Source organism: Eulemur rufifrons, chromosome 17, assembly GCF_041146395.1.
Source record: "Eulemur rufifrons isolate Redbay chromosome 17, OSU_ERuf_1, whole genome shotgun sequence".
Lineage (NCBI taxonomy): Eukaryota > Metazoa > Chordata > Mammalia > Primates > Lemuridae > Eulemur > Eulemur rufifrons.
In genome coordinates, this window is record NC_090999.1 from 64,672,235 (window position 1) to 64,690,295 (window position 18,061).

General features: G+C 33.9%; 1 protein-coding gene across 3 annotated transcripts in view; it reads right to left on the reverse strand.

Moving 5' to 3' along the window:
* The window catches only part of KIAA0825 (KIAA0825 ortholog), a 368,374-nt gene that overhangs the window by 313,236 nt on the left and 37,077 nt on the right, over positions 1 to 18,061 (reverse strand). For 2 of the 3 annotated variants that reach the window (XM_069492483.1, XM_069492481.1), the window contains exon 1: positions 3,642 to 3,772. In XM_069492483.1, the coding sequence (XP_069348584.1) occupies positions 3,642 to 3,772 (131 nt within the window). Of the gene's footprint in view, positions 1 to 3,641; positions 3,774 to 18,061 lie in introns of those variants that run through there. The other variant, XM_069492482.1, reaches the window with a different exon arrangement.

Sequence of the window (18,061 nt, forward strand, 5' to 3'; positions counted from 1 at the left end):
CACGGCACTCACTCTAGCCTGGGCAACAGAGCGAGACTCTGTCTCAAAAAAAAAAAAGATACTTTGTAAAGAAAAGTTTCACGTATAAGCTCAAAACAGTTAAGCATTATGTGAAAAATAAGTGTAATCTATGGAATATATATCCTCTCATTAATAAGCATGGTTAAATTTATAGAAACCATTTATCCAATATTTTCTGATAGTGCAAAGTTAATGTCCCTCCTCCCCCTACATCTCCTGGATTAATACAAATGGTATTATCCCTAGTAGCACTTCCCGATCTTTCTTTAAATTAATAAAAAGTAGTCATCTTGTATCAGTAACAGCAAAACTTACTTCCTGACATACACACAGTTGTCTGTAATTAGAAAATAAAAAAGTAAAATAAACTCTTAAGATATATCTATCCAACTGAACATTAAAGAGGAAAAAAAAATCATTCTATGTCTTACTGTGAGCCCAAGAGAACTTTTATACCTCAATATCTTATTAAACTAATAATAAGTTCTAGTCAACTCAAAAAATATTTGAATGCTATGTGCCGTTTGCAGTTAGTGAACTAACTAAATCTGTGGGTGCAACATTCATAGCATTCCTCTTCGGCCGATTATTTACCCTCTTATTACCAATCTTGATGTGTTCAAAATAAAGGATTCACCATCACTGATTCCTACTGTCAGACTTAGGAGTCACCCAGCTCTGACTTGAATGAAAATGAGGATGTAAAAGTGAAAATGGTCTGAGAGAATGATGGCCTCTCCTGAAGGGCAAGTGAAGGTTCAGTGACCTCTGGGCACACTGGTCCATTCTGGTGAATCACTGCTTTGGGGAGGCGACAGACCCTGTGGCTCATAAAACCTGATGATATTAAGAGGGAAGGAATTCACACTAGATGTCAAGGTCACTGCTAGAAATACAACTTTAAAAATTCAAGTGTAAGGGAAAATACCATATTTAAAAATGAATTACTAATGTTTTTTTTTCTTTTAAAAGTATTGAGGAAAACCCATACCATACAGATGTTCATTACTTATTCAATGTACACCATTGGGAGATAAATAGAACTGTTAGAATACAAAAATGCCAAGGGTAATTCAACTACTGCAGTGTAAGTGTGGCATAACTGATTCGTCATGACATACAATTTTCTAAAAGCTATTCTGTTAGCAGGCAATAAATGAGTGCATAAATGATTTATACTCTTCTGAACCACAGTTATTATTCAGTATTTTATTTTTAAAAATATATACACCCTATACTATTATGTTTATTCTCTAGAGTATAATAAAAACATAATTGAATTTGATGAAAAATAGACTTGATTCTAAATGTAGCATACAGCACATATAGTTACTTCCTTATTTTATCCCTTGTGAAGATCAATGGTCACTTGAGGTGGTTCTCCTCTAGGTTCCTTTTAATATATGGGCAATAAAATATTTTTAATTTAAAAATTATATCCTAATGTTCCATACTATATTTCCTTTTTAATACTGACATCTGAGTTTTGACCTAATAATAATTTATGAATACAAAATACAATATTTTAATCACTGTTTTATTTTAAATATGATTCTGTATTGGTCAGGTAGGGCAGGAAATTAAGTACAGATGGTTTAGTAAATAAAATTGAAGCAGTCTATAACAAAAACATCAGCATTCAGTGACTTGTTTTGTTTTGATGGAGCTTAAATGCCATTGTGAAGGAAAAAGTTTGCCTTTTTAAAAATAATCCAATTTTTAAAACTATAACCATCTCTGGAATTTGGAAAAATGACTTGTTAAGCTATTAAAATGAGTACTATTTTGATTTGTTCTATTTTCATTTGTAAGTTCCTTTGGATTAGAAACTGTGTAATGCAATATATAAATATATAATATAAAAGTTCCATAAATATATAATTAAATTAAGGTTTTATACGGTTGTTTCATATTTATATGAAATATTAAATATATATTCTCAGACAGTATGGTTAAGTCATATATAGGCTATCTTTTAAAAATATACATAATATATATGGGCAAATATAAATTAAAAATAAGAGGTTTAATTCTTCCTATTGAAAATGAGGGAAATGCTTGCCCTCCTCTCCTTTTTTTCCTAGAGCATTTACCTTAGAAAACTTGTAATCATAAGGACTTTTTCATCTTCTTGACATGTACCCCTTGGAAGACTAGATATGCCTTTTGTCAGCAGGCCTTCTGTCAGCTTTGTGACCCAGGAATTTCCTTCTAGAGAACCTGGGAGCTATCTTTTTGAAATGCAAACATCAAGGGAGATCACTCCCCCATCTCCCAGTTCCTGTGGGAGTACTCTCTAACTTCAGTGGGCACCTTGCTCCAATTTGCAAAACTATCTTCTGTCAAAAAGATATAAGAAGTTTATTTCTCCTCGGGATAAAGCCAATTAACTAACACAGGTGGTCTCCCTAATTACCATGGTGAAGTTAGGATGAACTGTGACAAAATGTGCAGTCCAGTCGTCTTACTTGAGGACCAGTGATTGTTTATCTTGACAACATGTAATGTAATGGGTTTTATCTGCTGGGCTATATGAGGGTGAGATTCCTTTCTGTCTCTGCAATCTCTTAGGGGATTGCCTGTGATGCATATCATATTCTGGTTTAATGCTTATTCAATAATAAAAATGTTTTCTTTCTTTATTACCCTCATGGACAGGATTTCTGGGATGGGAGAAGATTTTGTCTTTAAGTATAATTCCCCAACAGTATGCTATCTTTTGAAGGTATTTATGCCCATTGTTATAATAAAGAATTAACTATTCTCATGTAAAACAGGAGGAAAAATATCACAGGAACATTTTAGTTGCTTGGTTCAGTTTCTTTGAAAATTCAATAGAACTATACCTCAAATTTTAAAAAAGGAAATGCTATGTACCATTGTACAATAGAAATTTTTATTATGGTTTTGCACAGTAAAAATGCACAGGAAGTGATTTAGAACCTTTGAACAAAAGAATTCAAATAAGTGAACTGCCTGATTATAGGGCCCACAAAGTCCTTTCTATCAAAGAACATGTATTAGTGGGAAACTACTTAGCTGTTCCTGCTTCCCCCAGTATATGGTAAACACTACCCTTTGGGGTAAGTGATGAAGACTAATCTGTAAAGTGACTCTCTATGGAGTCCCTGGCCTCCTACTTAAGTGAGAAGGAGTATTAAAATGACAATCATTAAGCAAAAAAAATTATTTTTAATGTTCTGTTTTCAGCAACTCAAGAAATCATGGCTTTATAATACCCTTTATTTTAATACCTTAATTTTGAAATTTTAATTTCTGTGCTTATCCTTCAAAGGAGCATGCTTAACTCTAAACATATTAATGAAAATCCAGGACATCAATCTTGGCAAACTCTAAGAAATCGTTAGCAACAATTCAATAAACTTTAATTTGCCTACTGAAGGTAATGTTTACATTTTCTAGTCTTATTAAAATTACTAATCTGATAAAGACAATCATGTTAAATTTTAAGGAGGGATCTAATCAATATTTTTCAGGAAAGTTACTGGTAATTAAAACCTAAAATTATCTAAGAGCAGGAAACACTAAAACCAGACTAGGTAAATTTCATGTAAATGAAATATGAAAAAAATTTGCTTTAAATAATTAGCAATATTTACCTTGTAGCATTTTGTTCAATCTTTTCATCAATGTCACTGAAGATCTGCTTGAACTCCAAGTCTCCAGGAAATGAGTTTAACAAACAATGTAGGTCAAATGAATTATGGGAATATTCATCATCCCAATCCATTCTGAAGAACAAGAATAAATAATAAAACATGTCAGTTCCCCCAAAATGGAGGGAGGGAAAAATCCACCTCAAGTTTTGATACTAAACCAAAAATAATAATTCCCACTTATAAGCACAATGAAATATAGCCATGGGAGAATTAGGGTATTATTAAGCGAGGTGGAGTGTTTTGTTATTTTAATTTCATGAGGTATTACCTAATTTCCACATTTCTGTATAGTTTGAAAGCTGAACAAAACAGCAACCCTCAGAGAGTACTTAAGCATCCTGCCACTCCTCACTGTAACCAAGAACTGCAAAGGAAATCACAAAGCACATAGACTACTGTGAATAAGAGGGGTGCCGCAAGAATTCAACACCTTCACTCTACCCTTGTCAATACTCTGACCTGGAAACTGTAGCCTCATACTTTTTAATGCCTCACCCCTCTGGGCCTATTTGTATGTGAAGAAGACAAAATTTTTCTTGAGTTCCTCTAGCACCCCTTGACAACATATTTATAACTGACTGAAAACTGAAGGATATGCTACACTTTCTTGAGGTCTATGCATTTTTCCACTATGGAGGCTTCATTCATTCATTCATTCTCTACATATTAATTGAATGTTCGATAGGTAACAGGCACTCACTGCTGTAGGGGCTGGGATATAGCTGAAAGAAGTCCCTGCCCTCATGGCGTTTTTATTCTGGGGCGGAAGATAGATTTTAAAAACACATAAACAGATGTATTTTATCAAAGATCACCTAGTGAGGAATGCTATAAGGACAAGTAAAGCAGGGCAATGGAGAGTGATGGAGTTGGGGCAGGGTGTGAGCTATTTTATTTAGGAATATCAGGAAGGTCTCTCTGAGGAAGTGACACTTGAGTAGAAGAAAGAAGTGAAGAAGCTGTGGGAGAAGAGATGAGTGGAAAAAATAAACTAGTTTCTTGATTACTGTGGCCAAGAAGTGATTCTTATTACATCTGCTCATATTTCACTGGTGAGAGCTAGTCAGATGACCCTACCTCGATGCAATAGTGTCTGGGAAATGCTCTCACTGGCTAGGCAGCTGATTCCAGGAAAACTGTACACTATGGATGGAGATCATTAATCTCCAGTAGACACCTAGCGTTTCTGCCATTGTCATTCATTTGATTAATCTCCATTCTTCTCTTTCATGTTATTGATTTGCCTAAAATGTCTAAATGATCCTTGGTTGTCCATTCTTATTTATCAACAAAAGACTAGGTTGGTACATATTGGGATCTATCAAAGCTTTTCTCTACTGTTACAAGAGTGGTTTTATCCAAAAGGTCTATCCCTCCAGACCAGGAAGGTTGATTCAGACACCTTGAATGGATGGCATATATCTGTGGGTAGGCTTCTCTTTAGGACTTGTGAAGCAAGCACATAGTTGATGATTCGAACAAGTGATCAAGAGTAAATTATAACTCAAGTAGAATAATTTAGTTTTTTTTCACTTTGGGGTAGATCTGCCTATTTGTTCCCTCTCAGGCCTTGGCAGAGATCCAGAAGTAACTTGAACAGTGTTCTGCTCTCACACTGTGATTAATACCCATGCTACACTCAGTGTTCAGAAAACACTTTAAGGAAGCAAATGCTGTAGCATAATACAAAGAAGGAGCTGACTTGTTTAGCTGCTCATAAACATTTCTTTAGCTTCTTCCCTCCTTGATGACTACCCTGTAGCCTATTTCACTTTAATTTCTTCTGAAGTTGACATTACTCTAGAGAGTGGCTCTTACTACACCATAGAAACTTCTTCTTTTGCATGTTGTGGAGTAGTTTCCATGTTTCTACTTTCTTTATTGGTCTGAACCTCTCTACTTTCTCTCTTCCAGAAACATCCCAATGGAATATAATATTTCTTTCAGGGTTGCTTTTCTATATGTCTTTACTGACATTTCAATAGGATTTCAGAAGGGAAGAAAAGTAAATATGTGTGCTTAGTTCTCCATCTTCAGAATTTTCTATCTTTTAATTTCTCAAACTAAGGCAAATATGTAAAAAATTATGAGACTTTGAACATTCAAAATTTGATGTAGAATCTTTTCAAATAGGGGTGGGCTAATGCAGTAGAGACCAACTACTTATTTGATATATAAATATTTTTAAATGCTAATTTTTTAAATATAACATTAAATAATATAAAGTCATAAACCCCATAGAACACTTTGGCCAAGATTGGTCCTATAAGAAATTCTTATGAAATAGTCTAGTGATTACCTATTTATCTATCTAATCTGTTCTGCTTTTCTTTTCCAAGTACAGCTGAACTATATATACTATAAATGTTAGTTTAAATTTATACTGCATTTATATCATTTAAATAGTATTATCTATTTATAAATTATTTTAGAGTTAAAACTATATTTTGGTACATAACACAAATTACAAGAGTCAAATCTAATTTTAAACATTATTTTCCTAGTATAATACAGAAAGTCAAGACTATTTACTAGGATAAAATTCTAAAAATTAGCCCTTTAGGACCTGTGGATTTAGCATTCAGTTTTGACTATGTGGTAGTAGTACATTTCAATATCTATGCCAAGTAATCATATGTGCTGGGAGTTGGTGAATGGGAAGTTGGCAAGGGATTGGATAAGGCTTACAGCCCAGAGTCTGCACCTCAATCTTGCTTTGTTCTAAAGCTTGTTATTCATTTAAACAACAACAACAAAAAGACTTCCAAATGAAAGCCAGCTCTGAGTTCTGATAATAGCAGAGACTACAACAAAGAAAGTGATAGTTTTTAGATAAAAGCAAGATATTCCAGAAAAGTTAATGAGCAGACTGGCTAATAACTAAGGAATTATTAAGGATATGAAAATGTCACTTAAGATTTTTAGCTATATGCTATTAAATATTATGGGAAAACATTAGATGCTAAAAAGGTAATCAAAAATCTGTATCTGGGCATATCCTTCCTAAATGTTAAGGGTCCATTGTAAACATATTTTGAAATAAATAAAAAATGTACACATTTTAATTCAATATGGTAACAATGTGGTAATTAGAATATTTTGTGCAGTGTAGCTAATAAATGAAGCTTAAAATGAAATTTTAAAAGCATTTTTATTCTTTTGGTAAATAAAAGGCAAAGTATTTCTTAACCACTCACAATACTGTATTATTTCTATAGAAATGTTGCTGATTAGTTACAATAGATAGACTTGAACACACTGTTAAAAAAAGGAAAAATAATTGTGAAATTTACTAAGTTACTGAGTTTACTTGCATTCTAAAAGTAGAAATCTCAAGGATGATGTCATAACATTCTTGTTTGTTACTTTAGCATACAAAAAGTTCTAAGTCAAAAGAAAGGCTGATCTGGTCTTTTTTTTTCCTAAATAAAAACATTTTTGTTCACTTTAAAAATTATCCCCCAAAATTACCCCAAACTTTCTCATTTCTAATTATAGGGCTATTATTTGCATTTATTATGCCATATATATATATATTTGAGGAAATACTGAATATATTATTCACGAGCATTTTCTATATAGTTGCATACTATCTTTTTTAGATAACCAATTCCTAAAGCTAGTGCTGACAGACAGGACATTCTCATATTGTATGATTTTACTGACATAGAACATGAAAATACAAGTGACACATAATAACCAGTTATGTAATACAGGAGTTTGACCCTACTTATTCAAGACACTCAATCCTGGATATTAACGATTCAGAAAAATAGTTAAGTGTATTGAAGGAAAAATAAAAATACTGAGTTTTTATTTTTAAATTCTTCTCAAAATATATACAGCCAAAAACGTGTATTATATCTAAATGAAAACCAGCTCTGAGCTCTGATAATAGCAGATTATCTAAATTACTAAAGAATGCTGAACTATACACCCTATTAATTCTTAGCTATTACTACTTTAGAAATTAATACTTCTATCTTTTGCAATTTAGAAGAAAGGTTGGCAATTAATCTTCTTCATCTGGTATTCCTAAAGGGCTATAGTTTCAAGACAACACAGTATAGGAAATATAGATTATATATAAACTAGGAGTTTCATTCACTTCATTAAATGATTCACTTTAGAATTCCTCTAAATCAAAGCTTACTTAATATATTTCAGATATAATAGTATTGAGAAAATACACTTTACCCAACAGTAAAAGTAAAAGTAATATTTCAGTTCTATTGTTGTACCCATTATTTTCTTCTCACAGTCCTTGGAATGGAAGGAGAAATTAAGAAAAAAATAAAAAGAAAAAGGAAACAAATAACACGAGGGACAGCAAAGCACAATGGAGAGGAGACCCTCTCTTTCAAGTCACACTGACCTGGGTTTTCATCCTTGCTCCACTGGTTAAGTGTTCCCTTTGAAATAATGGATAATAACTAAATTTCTACATAACCTTAGCGATTAGGGATAAAAGAACTCAGAGATGAATTTAAATTTTCTAAAATTTAAAATTCACTACATTTTGAGCAAATTATTCATTACTTTCAAAGACAAAGTGGCATTAGAGGCTTAGAAGTTTTTTGGAGATATTAATAAAATAGTGCTTATAAAGTATTTTGATGACTAAGGGTGTAAATGCATGAGGAATTGAAACATTAAATTATCACAAACATACATAAAATAAATATTAAGAAAGGGACTTGGAAAATGTGATTTGGTTTTGATAAATCCAAAATACTTGAAAATTGCCTAATAAGTTTTACAGAGGCTATAACACTAATGCTCTTTAACATCTTTAATTTTTAGAATGTGCTAATTTATTATCCTATAATGAAATAGCCAAAGATTTTTCACAGGTTCTAAATGAACTTCAAAGAAGTAGTATTGGGTTAAAGCTTTATTATCTTCAGAGATTTTATTTTAAAAGAGAAATACTCAACTAAAACATTTTAATATAAAAGTCTATGGCATCACAAGGTTTGCCATTTATAAACTCAGTTGATTCCAAATACAGAATAAGTATGAATATACCATTTTAAAATACCAAAATGCTCATACATTTGGATTTTCCTCTTTCAAAATATTTTGCAATAAAAGCTGTAATTTCTCATTTGAAAACAAATATTTACATCTATCATATAAATATTAATTTGAAATAACTTGAAATGAGGCTAAAAATACAAAAACTATAAGCTAAATGGTAGAAAACTCTATGTTCATCAGAAGTTATATTTCTTCAGGGTATCAAAACCTCAATTCTTCCATGTAACCAATTAGTTTGAAATTTTCACATCTCTTGAGTAGCTCAACTAGTTATGCCTATTATCATAATAGCCATTGCTAAATCTAATGGCCAAAATTACAGATAATAAATTCAGTTCCAATATCTGCATATTTTTAGACCATTTTGGGTAGGTCAACTCCTCAGTGATAAGCCATTCAAAAATTGTTACAAAAAAATAAAGTTTTACTTTCACAATGAAATGATTTGATTGGCTGAAGATTCTTATAAGAGAACCAAAAGTTAGTATTTTGTTCATTGCTGGCCTTTTTGTAATAAAGCAAGTTATGTTTCAATATTGGTTGTCTCAAGTTGTCAATATATTGTAATAAAGCCTCATTAATTCAGACTCCACAAATTCAAACCTAATGAAAATATGTATAGGAATCAGCTTAACCATAATAGCAAAATGACAATAATAGATATGGTTTGTTGCATACTGTTGGGGCTCAGAAAATGATACCCAAAGAATGGCACTTTGGTATGCTGAGTACTTTGAACAGAAAAAAATGGAAGGGCCTCAGAAGCAAAGTGTCTTTCTGAACTTCTCCTGCCTTTCTTCTTCCTGCTCCCCTTTCTCCCCCAAGGCAGGTCATAGAAACTAGAATCCTTCTCCCCACAAAGGCAGCCATAAAACCCAGAAATATTATTCTGACCTTCACCTGCCTTTTTGTGTAAGAGCTGGCCATAAAGAAATTTTCTGACCTACCTCATCTGAAGTTAGATCAGAAGGCCCTCATTCCAGAAGAGGTCCTAACCTATACCTGGGAGGAAGGAGTGCCACACGGAGAGGCAAAGAAGAATCCAAACAGGCCTTGCTGAGTTTTCCCACTCAGTCTATTACCATGAGGTTATCCCTTTTTTCTCTAATCACATTTCTACACAGCTGTCCATTCTACATGGAATCTAAGCATAAAAATAGACAGTTTTCCCTGTGTCTTTAGGTCTTCATTTCTGAAGGTTCCAGTGTCACATAAAACTTTGATTAAATAAGTGTTAAGCTTTACTCTTGTTAACCTGTCTTTTGTTATAGGAGTGTCATCTGTAACCCTTTTGATAGGGAGGAAAGGTATCACACATATATGGTGATATATATGTACATATGTATATGTGTGTCTATATATGTATATGGCTGTTATAGTATCTACTATCTATAGGACATTTTACATATATTAACTTCCTTAATTATTATAAGTCTACAAAATAGTTATTATTCTTATTTACAGAACAGGGTACTTGGGCACAAAGAGATTAACTAACATGTCCATATTACATAGCTATAAAGTGCTAGGGCTACAATTTAAACCCAAATCTACTTGGTTTTAAAACTTGAGGTGCTGGTCTCTTAAAAAATGAATCACTTTTACTGCATACATAACATACAAAACATAGTTTTGTAGAAATGTTCTGGCCATTGCTTATGAGGGGGAAAAAAAGAAAAACAAAGAAAAAAAAGATTGTTCTATAGAAATCATGTTAACCAAAATGTTAACGTGGTTATTCCTGGATATTGGGACTATGGTTAATTTTTATTTTCTTCTTTATGGTTAGCATTTTCCCTATGTTTTTGTAATAAATACTTATCATTTTATATATAATAATAAAAAATACTTAGAAATGACCCCTGCTTTCAGGGAATCTTTTATAATCTTTTATTTTATATTCTCTATCCAACTTCATTTGAAAGTCTTCCAACCTTAACACTTCTTTCGTGCCAATATGTGTTTATCATTTCTTTCAAAATGTAATTCAAAACCTACATAATTCCAAAATAGTCCTTGACTATGACCATTTCACCAAACTTTTTGCATTATTTTGTGGCATTTCTACTATTAAAAGAAAATCTATTGTTTTATATTATTTTGATATTGAATGTGTGTTTATGTCCTTCATTGAAATCCATCCTGGAGTAAAACAATAATGGACTGAAACACTGTTGAGCACTCACATGAGGTTGGTGATCATGATTTTGAAGGATTCCCAGTCTATATGGTTGTGTAATTTTCTCTATCCAAAGCTAAGTATGGAAGTTAGTCAATAAGCACAAAGAATGCATTAAAGAAATGTCATTTGATAACAATTATAGAGTACCAGAATGATGATGGTTGAAAGTTTTCAAGTGTCCTGTATAGATCTGTGATGCTTTCATATTTATGAGATTTAAAAGTGATGAAGGACAAGCAAAAGTGGGAGATACCTTTATAGGTAAAAAGGCATCAAGTTTAAGATGCTGTGTGACAGGATAAGGGAAGGCTTGATGGGCAAAAAGGAACCAATAGGATGAGAAAATTAGCCTGAGTGAATGAATATGCATAGGATCAACATGATAAATAAAGGAGGGAGGGTAGACTGTGGTAGGTAATGCTAAAATTTGGATTTGGAAGCTTCTCATTAGGATGGCAGTGATCCAGCATGCACTGAAAGGGGGCCTGACCCCAGCCATCAATCTTTCCATTTCCTTACATGCACTCCATGTGCCCAAAGTAGAGAGAGGAGGAAGGAGGGTGGGAGGGGAAGAGAGAGAGAGAAAGAGAGAGAGAGAGAAAGAAACAGTTCTTTCTCTCAAGGAGCAGACTAAAAAGAAGTCCAAAAAAAAAAGGGGGGGGAGCCAATAGAAAGATTACTACTATTTTCTAAGTAAAAGATAACCATGACTTCAACAATAGAAAAGTAAATTATCAAGGGACCAAAGTAGTTTGGCAAATATTTCAGTGGTATTTCAGAAAGGTGAAACTACTTTTAAAAAATTTATGGGGAAAAGGGAAAGGCTGTGAGGCTGCAGGTCAACAGAGCTTTATATTGTGTTTGTGTTCCTGTACTTAAAACTATTGACTTGTCATCAGGGAGATAATAACAATTTGATATAAGAAAGAATGAAGCTTCTTATCCTAATTGTGATCAATCAAAAATGGGAGCTGTAACTTTTCAAAACATAATAATTTTTTGAAATTGCCATTCCACGATATTATTTTTAAATTTTTGTTTCTATGTTCCTGAATATATTTCTAAGATTTTATAAAACAGTGCTTAATATTTTAAACAAGTATTAACAGCCAATCTAATGTTAATTTTTACCTTTAAAAGTTAATAAAGAGTTATGCTTGAAGTATTATATGTAAGCTAAACGTCTATAATTCAAGTTTCAGCTTTAGGCAAATTTTAACAGTTGAGTTATAAATTCCCAAGAACAGGGATGATAATAAAATATGAATATATTATAAGCACTGCCAGAAAATATTATAATAAAGCAATAAAAAATCATATGTGATCAAAAGAAAGCACACAAAAATCATTTTGGAATCTCACTTGTCCTTTGCAATATTTTAAAATTATACCTTTCTATCCTAGGGTCTCTGTTTCTTTATTTAAACTAATATAATGGTTAGAATCCTTATTTTACTTTCTTCTGTCTCTTCAATAGTAAAACTTCAGAATGACATTCTTCTTATGACAAACCAATACATGTTTAAAAAGGAGTGAAAGAACATAGAAAAATAAACAACTAGAAAGGAATCCATACTGAAATTGAATAAGAAAAGAAGAAACATTAGGACCATATGATTTTTCCTCTGTAGAAAAGCCCAGTGAGGAGTTTCCTATGCCTTCTCGGATCTGTGGACAGACTGAGGAATTAATGTGTCTATAGGCTCTGGCTCACATGAAGTTCTACCTTTCAATATCAGGGCCTCACCTAGAATAAACACTATTAATGAGTATGGTAAGGAAGTGGGATATCCTAATTATAAATAACAATATGTTTTCTATACAACTGAAGAAGTTTCAAATGTGGCACTATAAAAAAAACACATTTAACTATAAATGTCATAGAACCAAGAACCAGTAGATTTGAGTCCTGATCCTGGTTCTGCTAATTTCCATGTGACCTTGGGTAAGTCACTCAATCTCTCTAGAGGGAGGGAGCTCATGTTCCTCATTTACACAATGAAGCAGACAGGAAGACTGACATCAGCAAGTTAGTTGCCTAGAGGTGCCTGATGCTCTTTTGTACCCAAAAGAAAGGACTAAGGCAATGAATAAACAACTAAGATTTGACTAGAGTGTCGAGAGTGCTGGACTACAGTAGGGGAGTGGAAAGGTTCCTGGGGTACTCTCAGAAGCCCAGGAAAACAGTGTGGAGAGGGGACTGGCCCATCTTCCTTGCCCAGATGAGCCCAAAGTCAGGAGGGATTTCCCCTTGTGGGGAAAAGGTAAGCAGATAAACCCCATCAGCTGCCACTGTCACTGCAAATACCTGCAGACCTTGCTAAAGGAGAATTCCACAGTCCTCACAAACCCTGAGCCCAGTCTGGAGAACTGTTAATGATTCACACAGCTATAGTACTCCAGAGTAGGAACACAAAGTATGCACCCCCACCCCCCACACACCTCACCTATCCTCTGTGACCCAAGTTCCTACAGTATGATGCCATCTTGAGACTTCTGGAGTGTGCCCTACTCTGGGGGCCAGGAACCATTGCACATCTCCAGCCCTGGGGCTCCATCTTCATTCTACCAAGCCCACACAGGTGGTTGTAACATAATTTTCACAGCCACTCAGAGCCTGGGCCCAGCATCAGCTGTGACTCTGGTCCTACACATCAGGGAAATCAACTCCTACCACCTGCACTTCCAGCCAGAGAAACAGTCTGGTGGATCTGCCCAAGATGGACCCACCCTTGAGCTGGTCAAACTGCCATGTGCCCTCACCTGTACAAGAGAGGCCCCTCAACTGCCTAGCATCTGGTATGCCCCTGAGCCAGCCAAGCACTGGAGCCCAGGGTCCAAGAAACAGCTTAGTGGGCCAACAACCAAAAAACATGCCCTCAGGCCATCCAAGAGTCATGCATCCCAGGCCAGAGAAACAGCTGAGTGAGCCTCATCTCCTGGCTGGCTGAGCTGCCATGTGCCCATGTATCAGGGCAGAGAAAGAGTCTGGAGGTCCCGCTGCTGGTAAATATGCCCCCAAGATGCTGCCACACACTGCAACCCTAGCTAGAATAACAGCTCCATGGTCCTGACCCCAGCAAGCCAGAACTCAAGTTGGCCAAACCATTGTGTGCACACACATGTCCTAGCCTGAGAAACTGCCCAGCAAGTGCACCCCTGGCAAAGTCACAATACTGCTACCACACTCACAGCTTAGGCCACTGAGACATTTGCAGAAATCACTAGCATGGATTACAGCTGAAAAAACCGTTGCACAGAGACAACACTACTGCATCTAACTAGACCCAAAGCCAATACACCTCACCCTAACCAGCACCCTAAGACTTATTAATCAGAATAAATCCTTCCCTATGAAACCTACTCCATAAAATTGAAAAAGGCATCTGTTCTATCAGATGTGAAGAAATCAACATACGGACACAACAAACATGAAAAAGAAAGGAAATATGATATCTTCAAAGAAATACAATAATTCTCCAGTAATAGCCATCAATCATAAGGAAATACAATACACAATATGCCAGAAAAAGAATTCAAAACAATAATTGTAAGAAAATTCAGTGAGATACAAGAAAATACAGATAGACAATTCAACACAATCAGGAAAACAATTTATGATTTGAATGAAAAATTCAACACAGATATCGATATCATAAAAAGGAACCAAACAGAAATCCTAGAGCTGAAGAATTAAATGAAATAAAAAATATAATCCAGAGCTTCAGCAACACAGTAGACTAAGCAGAAGAAAGAATACCTGAATAGAAGACAGTTCTTTTGAAATAATTCCAGCAGACAAAACAAAACAAAAAAGAATAAAAAAAGTCTACAGGATTTATGGGACATAATCAAGTGAACAAATTTTCATATTATGAGACTTCCAGAAAGGAAAAGAGAAGGGAAAATGTAGAAAACCAAGCTAACGAAATAACAACTAAAAAGTTCCCAAGTCTTGGGAGAAAAGTAAACATACAGATCCAGGAACCTCAAAAATTCCCAAATATATTCAACTCAAACAAGTCCTCTCTGAGACATATTACAGTAAAATTTTCAAAAGTCAAAGACAAAGATAGAATTCTAAAAAGAAGTCACATATAAGGGACTCCTCATTAGACTAACAGAAGATTTCTCAGCAGAATCTGTAAAGGTCAGGAGACAATGAGATGATATATTCAAAGTACTAAAATAAAAATACTGGTGGGTAAGAATAACATACCCAGTGACACTATTATTCAGAAATGAAGAAGAAATAAAGTCTTTTCCATACACACAAAAACTAAGAGAATTCATCACCACTAGACTGGCCTTACATGAAATGCGTAAGGGAGTACTATATCTGGTAACAAAAATACAATACCTACCATCATGAAAATATATGAAATTATAGAACTCACTGGTAGAGCTGAAACAAAAAGAACAAAGAGAAAGTAATCAAGTCTTATCACTACAGAAAACCACCAAACTGTAAAAATAAATAAGAGAGGAAGTAAGGAACATAGGATACAAAAAACAACCAAAAAAAAAAAAATTAATAAAAAAGGAGTAAATCCTCATTTATCAATAATAACCTTGAATATAAATATATTCAATTCCCCAATTAAAAAACACAGACTGGCTGAATAGAATAAAAAAAACAAGACCCAACTATATCCTGCCTACAAGAAACTCAGATCCCCTTTAAAGACACACATAGACTAAAAATGAAGGGATGAAAAAAAAATTTCAAACAAATAAAAACAAACAAAAAAGGACTATCTATACTTATATCAGATAAAACATACTTTAAGCCAAAATCATAAAAAGAGAAAAAGAAGGTTATTATGTAATAATAAAGAGATCCGTTGAGCAAGAGTACACAAAAATTCTAAATATATATGCAACCAACAATAAAACACCCAGATATATAAAGCAAATATTATTATATCTAAAGGGAGAGATGATTCCAATACAATAATAGTTGGGGACTTCAACACCCCACTATAGCATTAGACAGATCATCTAGACAGAAAGTCAACAAAGAAACATTGGATTTAAACTGCACCATAGAAAAAAATGGTCCTAACAAACATTTACAGAACATTTTACCCAACAGTTGTAGAATACACATTCTTCTCATCAGCATATAACCATTCTACGAGATTGATCATATGTTAAAATACAAAACAAGTCTCAAAAAATTTTAAAAAAATCAAAATCATATCAAGTATCTTTTTTTTGTAAGAACCAAGAGATAAAAGCAAGAATATCAAGTATCTTTTTTACCACAATGGAACAAAACTAGAAATCATTAACAAGAGAAACATTTGAAACTAAACAGATACATGAAAATTAAACAACTTGCTCCTGAACAACCAAAGGTGAAGAAACACATTAAGAAGGAAATTTAAGGCCGGGCGCGGTGGCTCACGCCTGTAATCCTAGCACTCTGGGAGGCCGAGGTGGGCGGATCGTTTGAGCTCAGGAGTTCGAGACCAGCCTGAGCAAGAGCGAGACCCCATCTCTACTAAAAATAGAAAGAAATGATATGGACAGCTAAAAATATATATAAAAAAAAAAAAAAATTAGCCGGGCATGGTGGTGCATGCCTGTAGTCCCAGCTACTCGGGAGGCTGAGACAGGAGGATCGCTTGAGCTCAGGAGTTTGAGGTTGCTGTGAGCTAGGCTGACGCCACGGCACTCACTCTAGCCTGGGCAACAGAGTGAGACTCTGTCTCAAAAAAAAAAAAAAAAAAAAAAAAGAAGGAAATTTAAGATTGCTTGAAACAAAAATATTATAGGAACATAACATACCAAAACCTACGGAGCACAGCAAAAGCAGTGATAAGAGGCACATTGATAGCAATAAATTCCTGTATCAAAAAAGTAGAAAGACTTTAAATAAACAACCTAACAATTTACCTTAAGGAACTGGAGAAGGGAAAACAAACCAACACCAAAATTAGAAGAAGGAAAGAAATAATAAAGATCAAAGCAGAAATAAAACAACATTGAGAAAAAAATAGTAGAAAAGATCAATGAAGCAAAAAGTGTGTTTTTTCAGATAAACAAAATTGACAAGCCATTAGCTAAACTAAGGAAAAAAGAGAGAAAAACAAATATATAAAATCAGAAACAAAAAAGGAGACATTACAACTGATATCAGAGAAATACAAGCAACATTAGAGACTATAATGAACAATTTTATACCAATAAATTTGAAAATCTAGAAGAAAGGGATAAATTCCTGGTCACACACAACCTATAACAAACAAAGTTGAAGCAAGAATAAATATAAAACCTGTACAGACCAATAATGGGGGACAACATGGAATCAGTAATAAAAAGTCTCCCAATAAAGAAAAGATCTGGACCAAAGGGATTTACTGCTGAATTCCACCAAACTTCTAAAGAATATGAATTCTCTCAAACTTCTAAAAAATGTAAAAGGAATGAGTTCTTCCAAACCCATTCTACAAGGGCCAGCATAACCCTAATACCAAAACCAGATAAGAACACAACAAAAACAAACTACAGGCCAATACCCCTGATGAACATAAATGCAAAAATCCTGAACAAAATAGTAGGAAGTAAATCCAACAGCACATCAAAAAGATCATACACCATGATCAAATGGAATTTATTCCAAGGATGGTTCAATGCATGCAAATCAATAACAAGACACATCACATCAATAGAACAAAGGACAAAAACCCAAAAGATCATCTTAACAGACACAGAAAAACCATGTAATAAAATGTAACAGCGCTTCACAATAAAAACTACCAATAAATTAGGTATAGAAAAAAAGTACCTGAATATAATAAAGGCCATATATGACAAACCCACAGCTAACATCACATCGAATGTTCCCCTAAGGACTGGAACAAGACAAGGATGCCTACTCTCATCATTCTTATTCAACATACTACTGGAAGTCCTAAGAGCAATTAGGCAAGAGAAAGAAATAAAGGGTATTTTAATTGCAAAGAGAAAGTCAAATTGTCCTCCTTGGTAGTCAACATGAACTTATACATAGAAACACCTAAAGACTCAATCAAAAAACTCTTAGAACTGAGAAACAAATTCAGTAAAATTGCAGGATACAAAATCAACATATAAAAATCATTGGTGTTTCTATACACCAATAACGAATTAG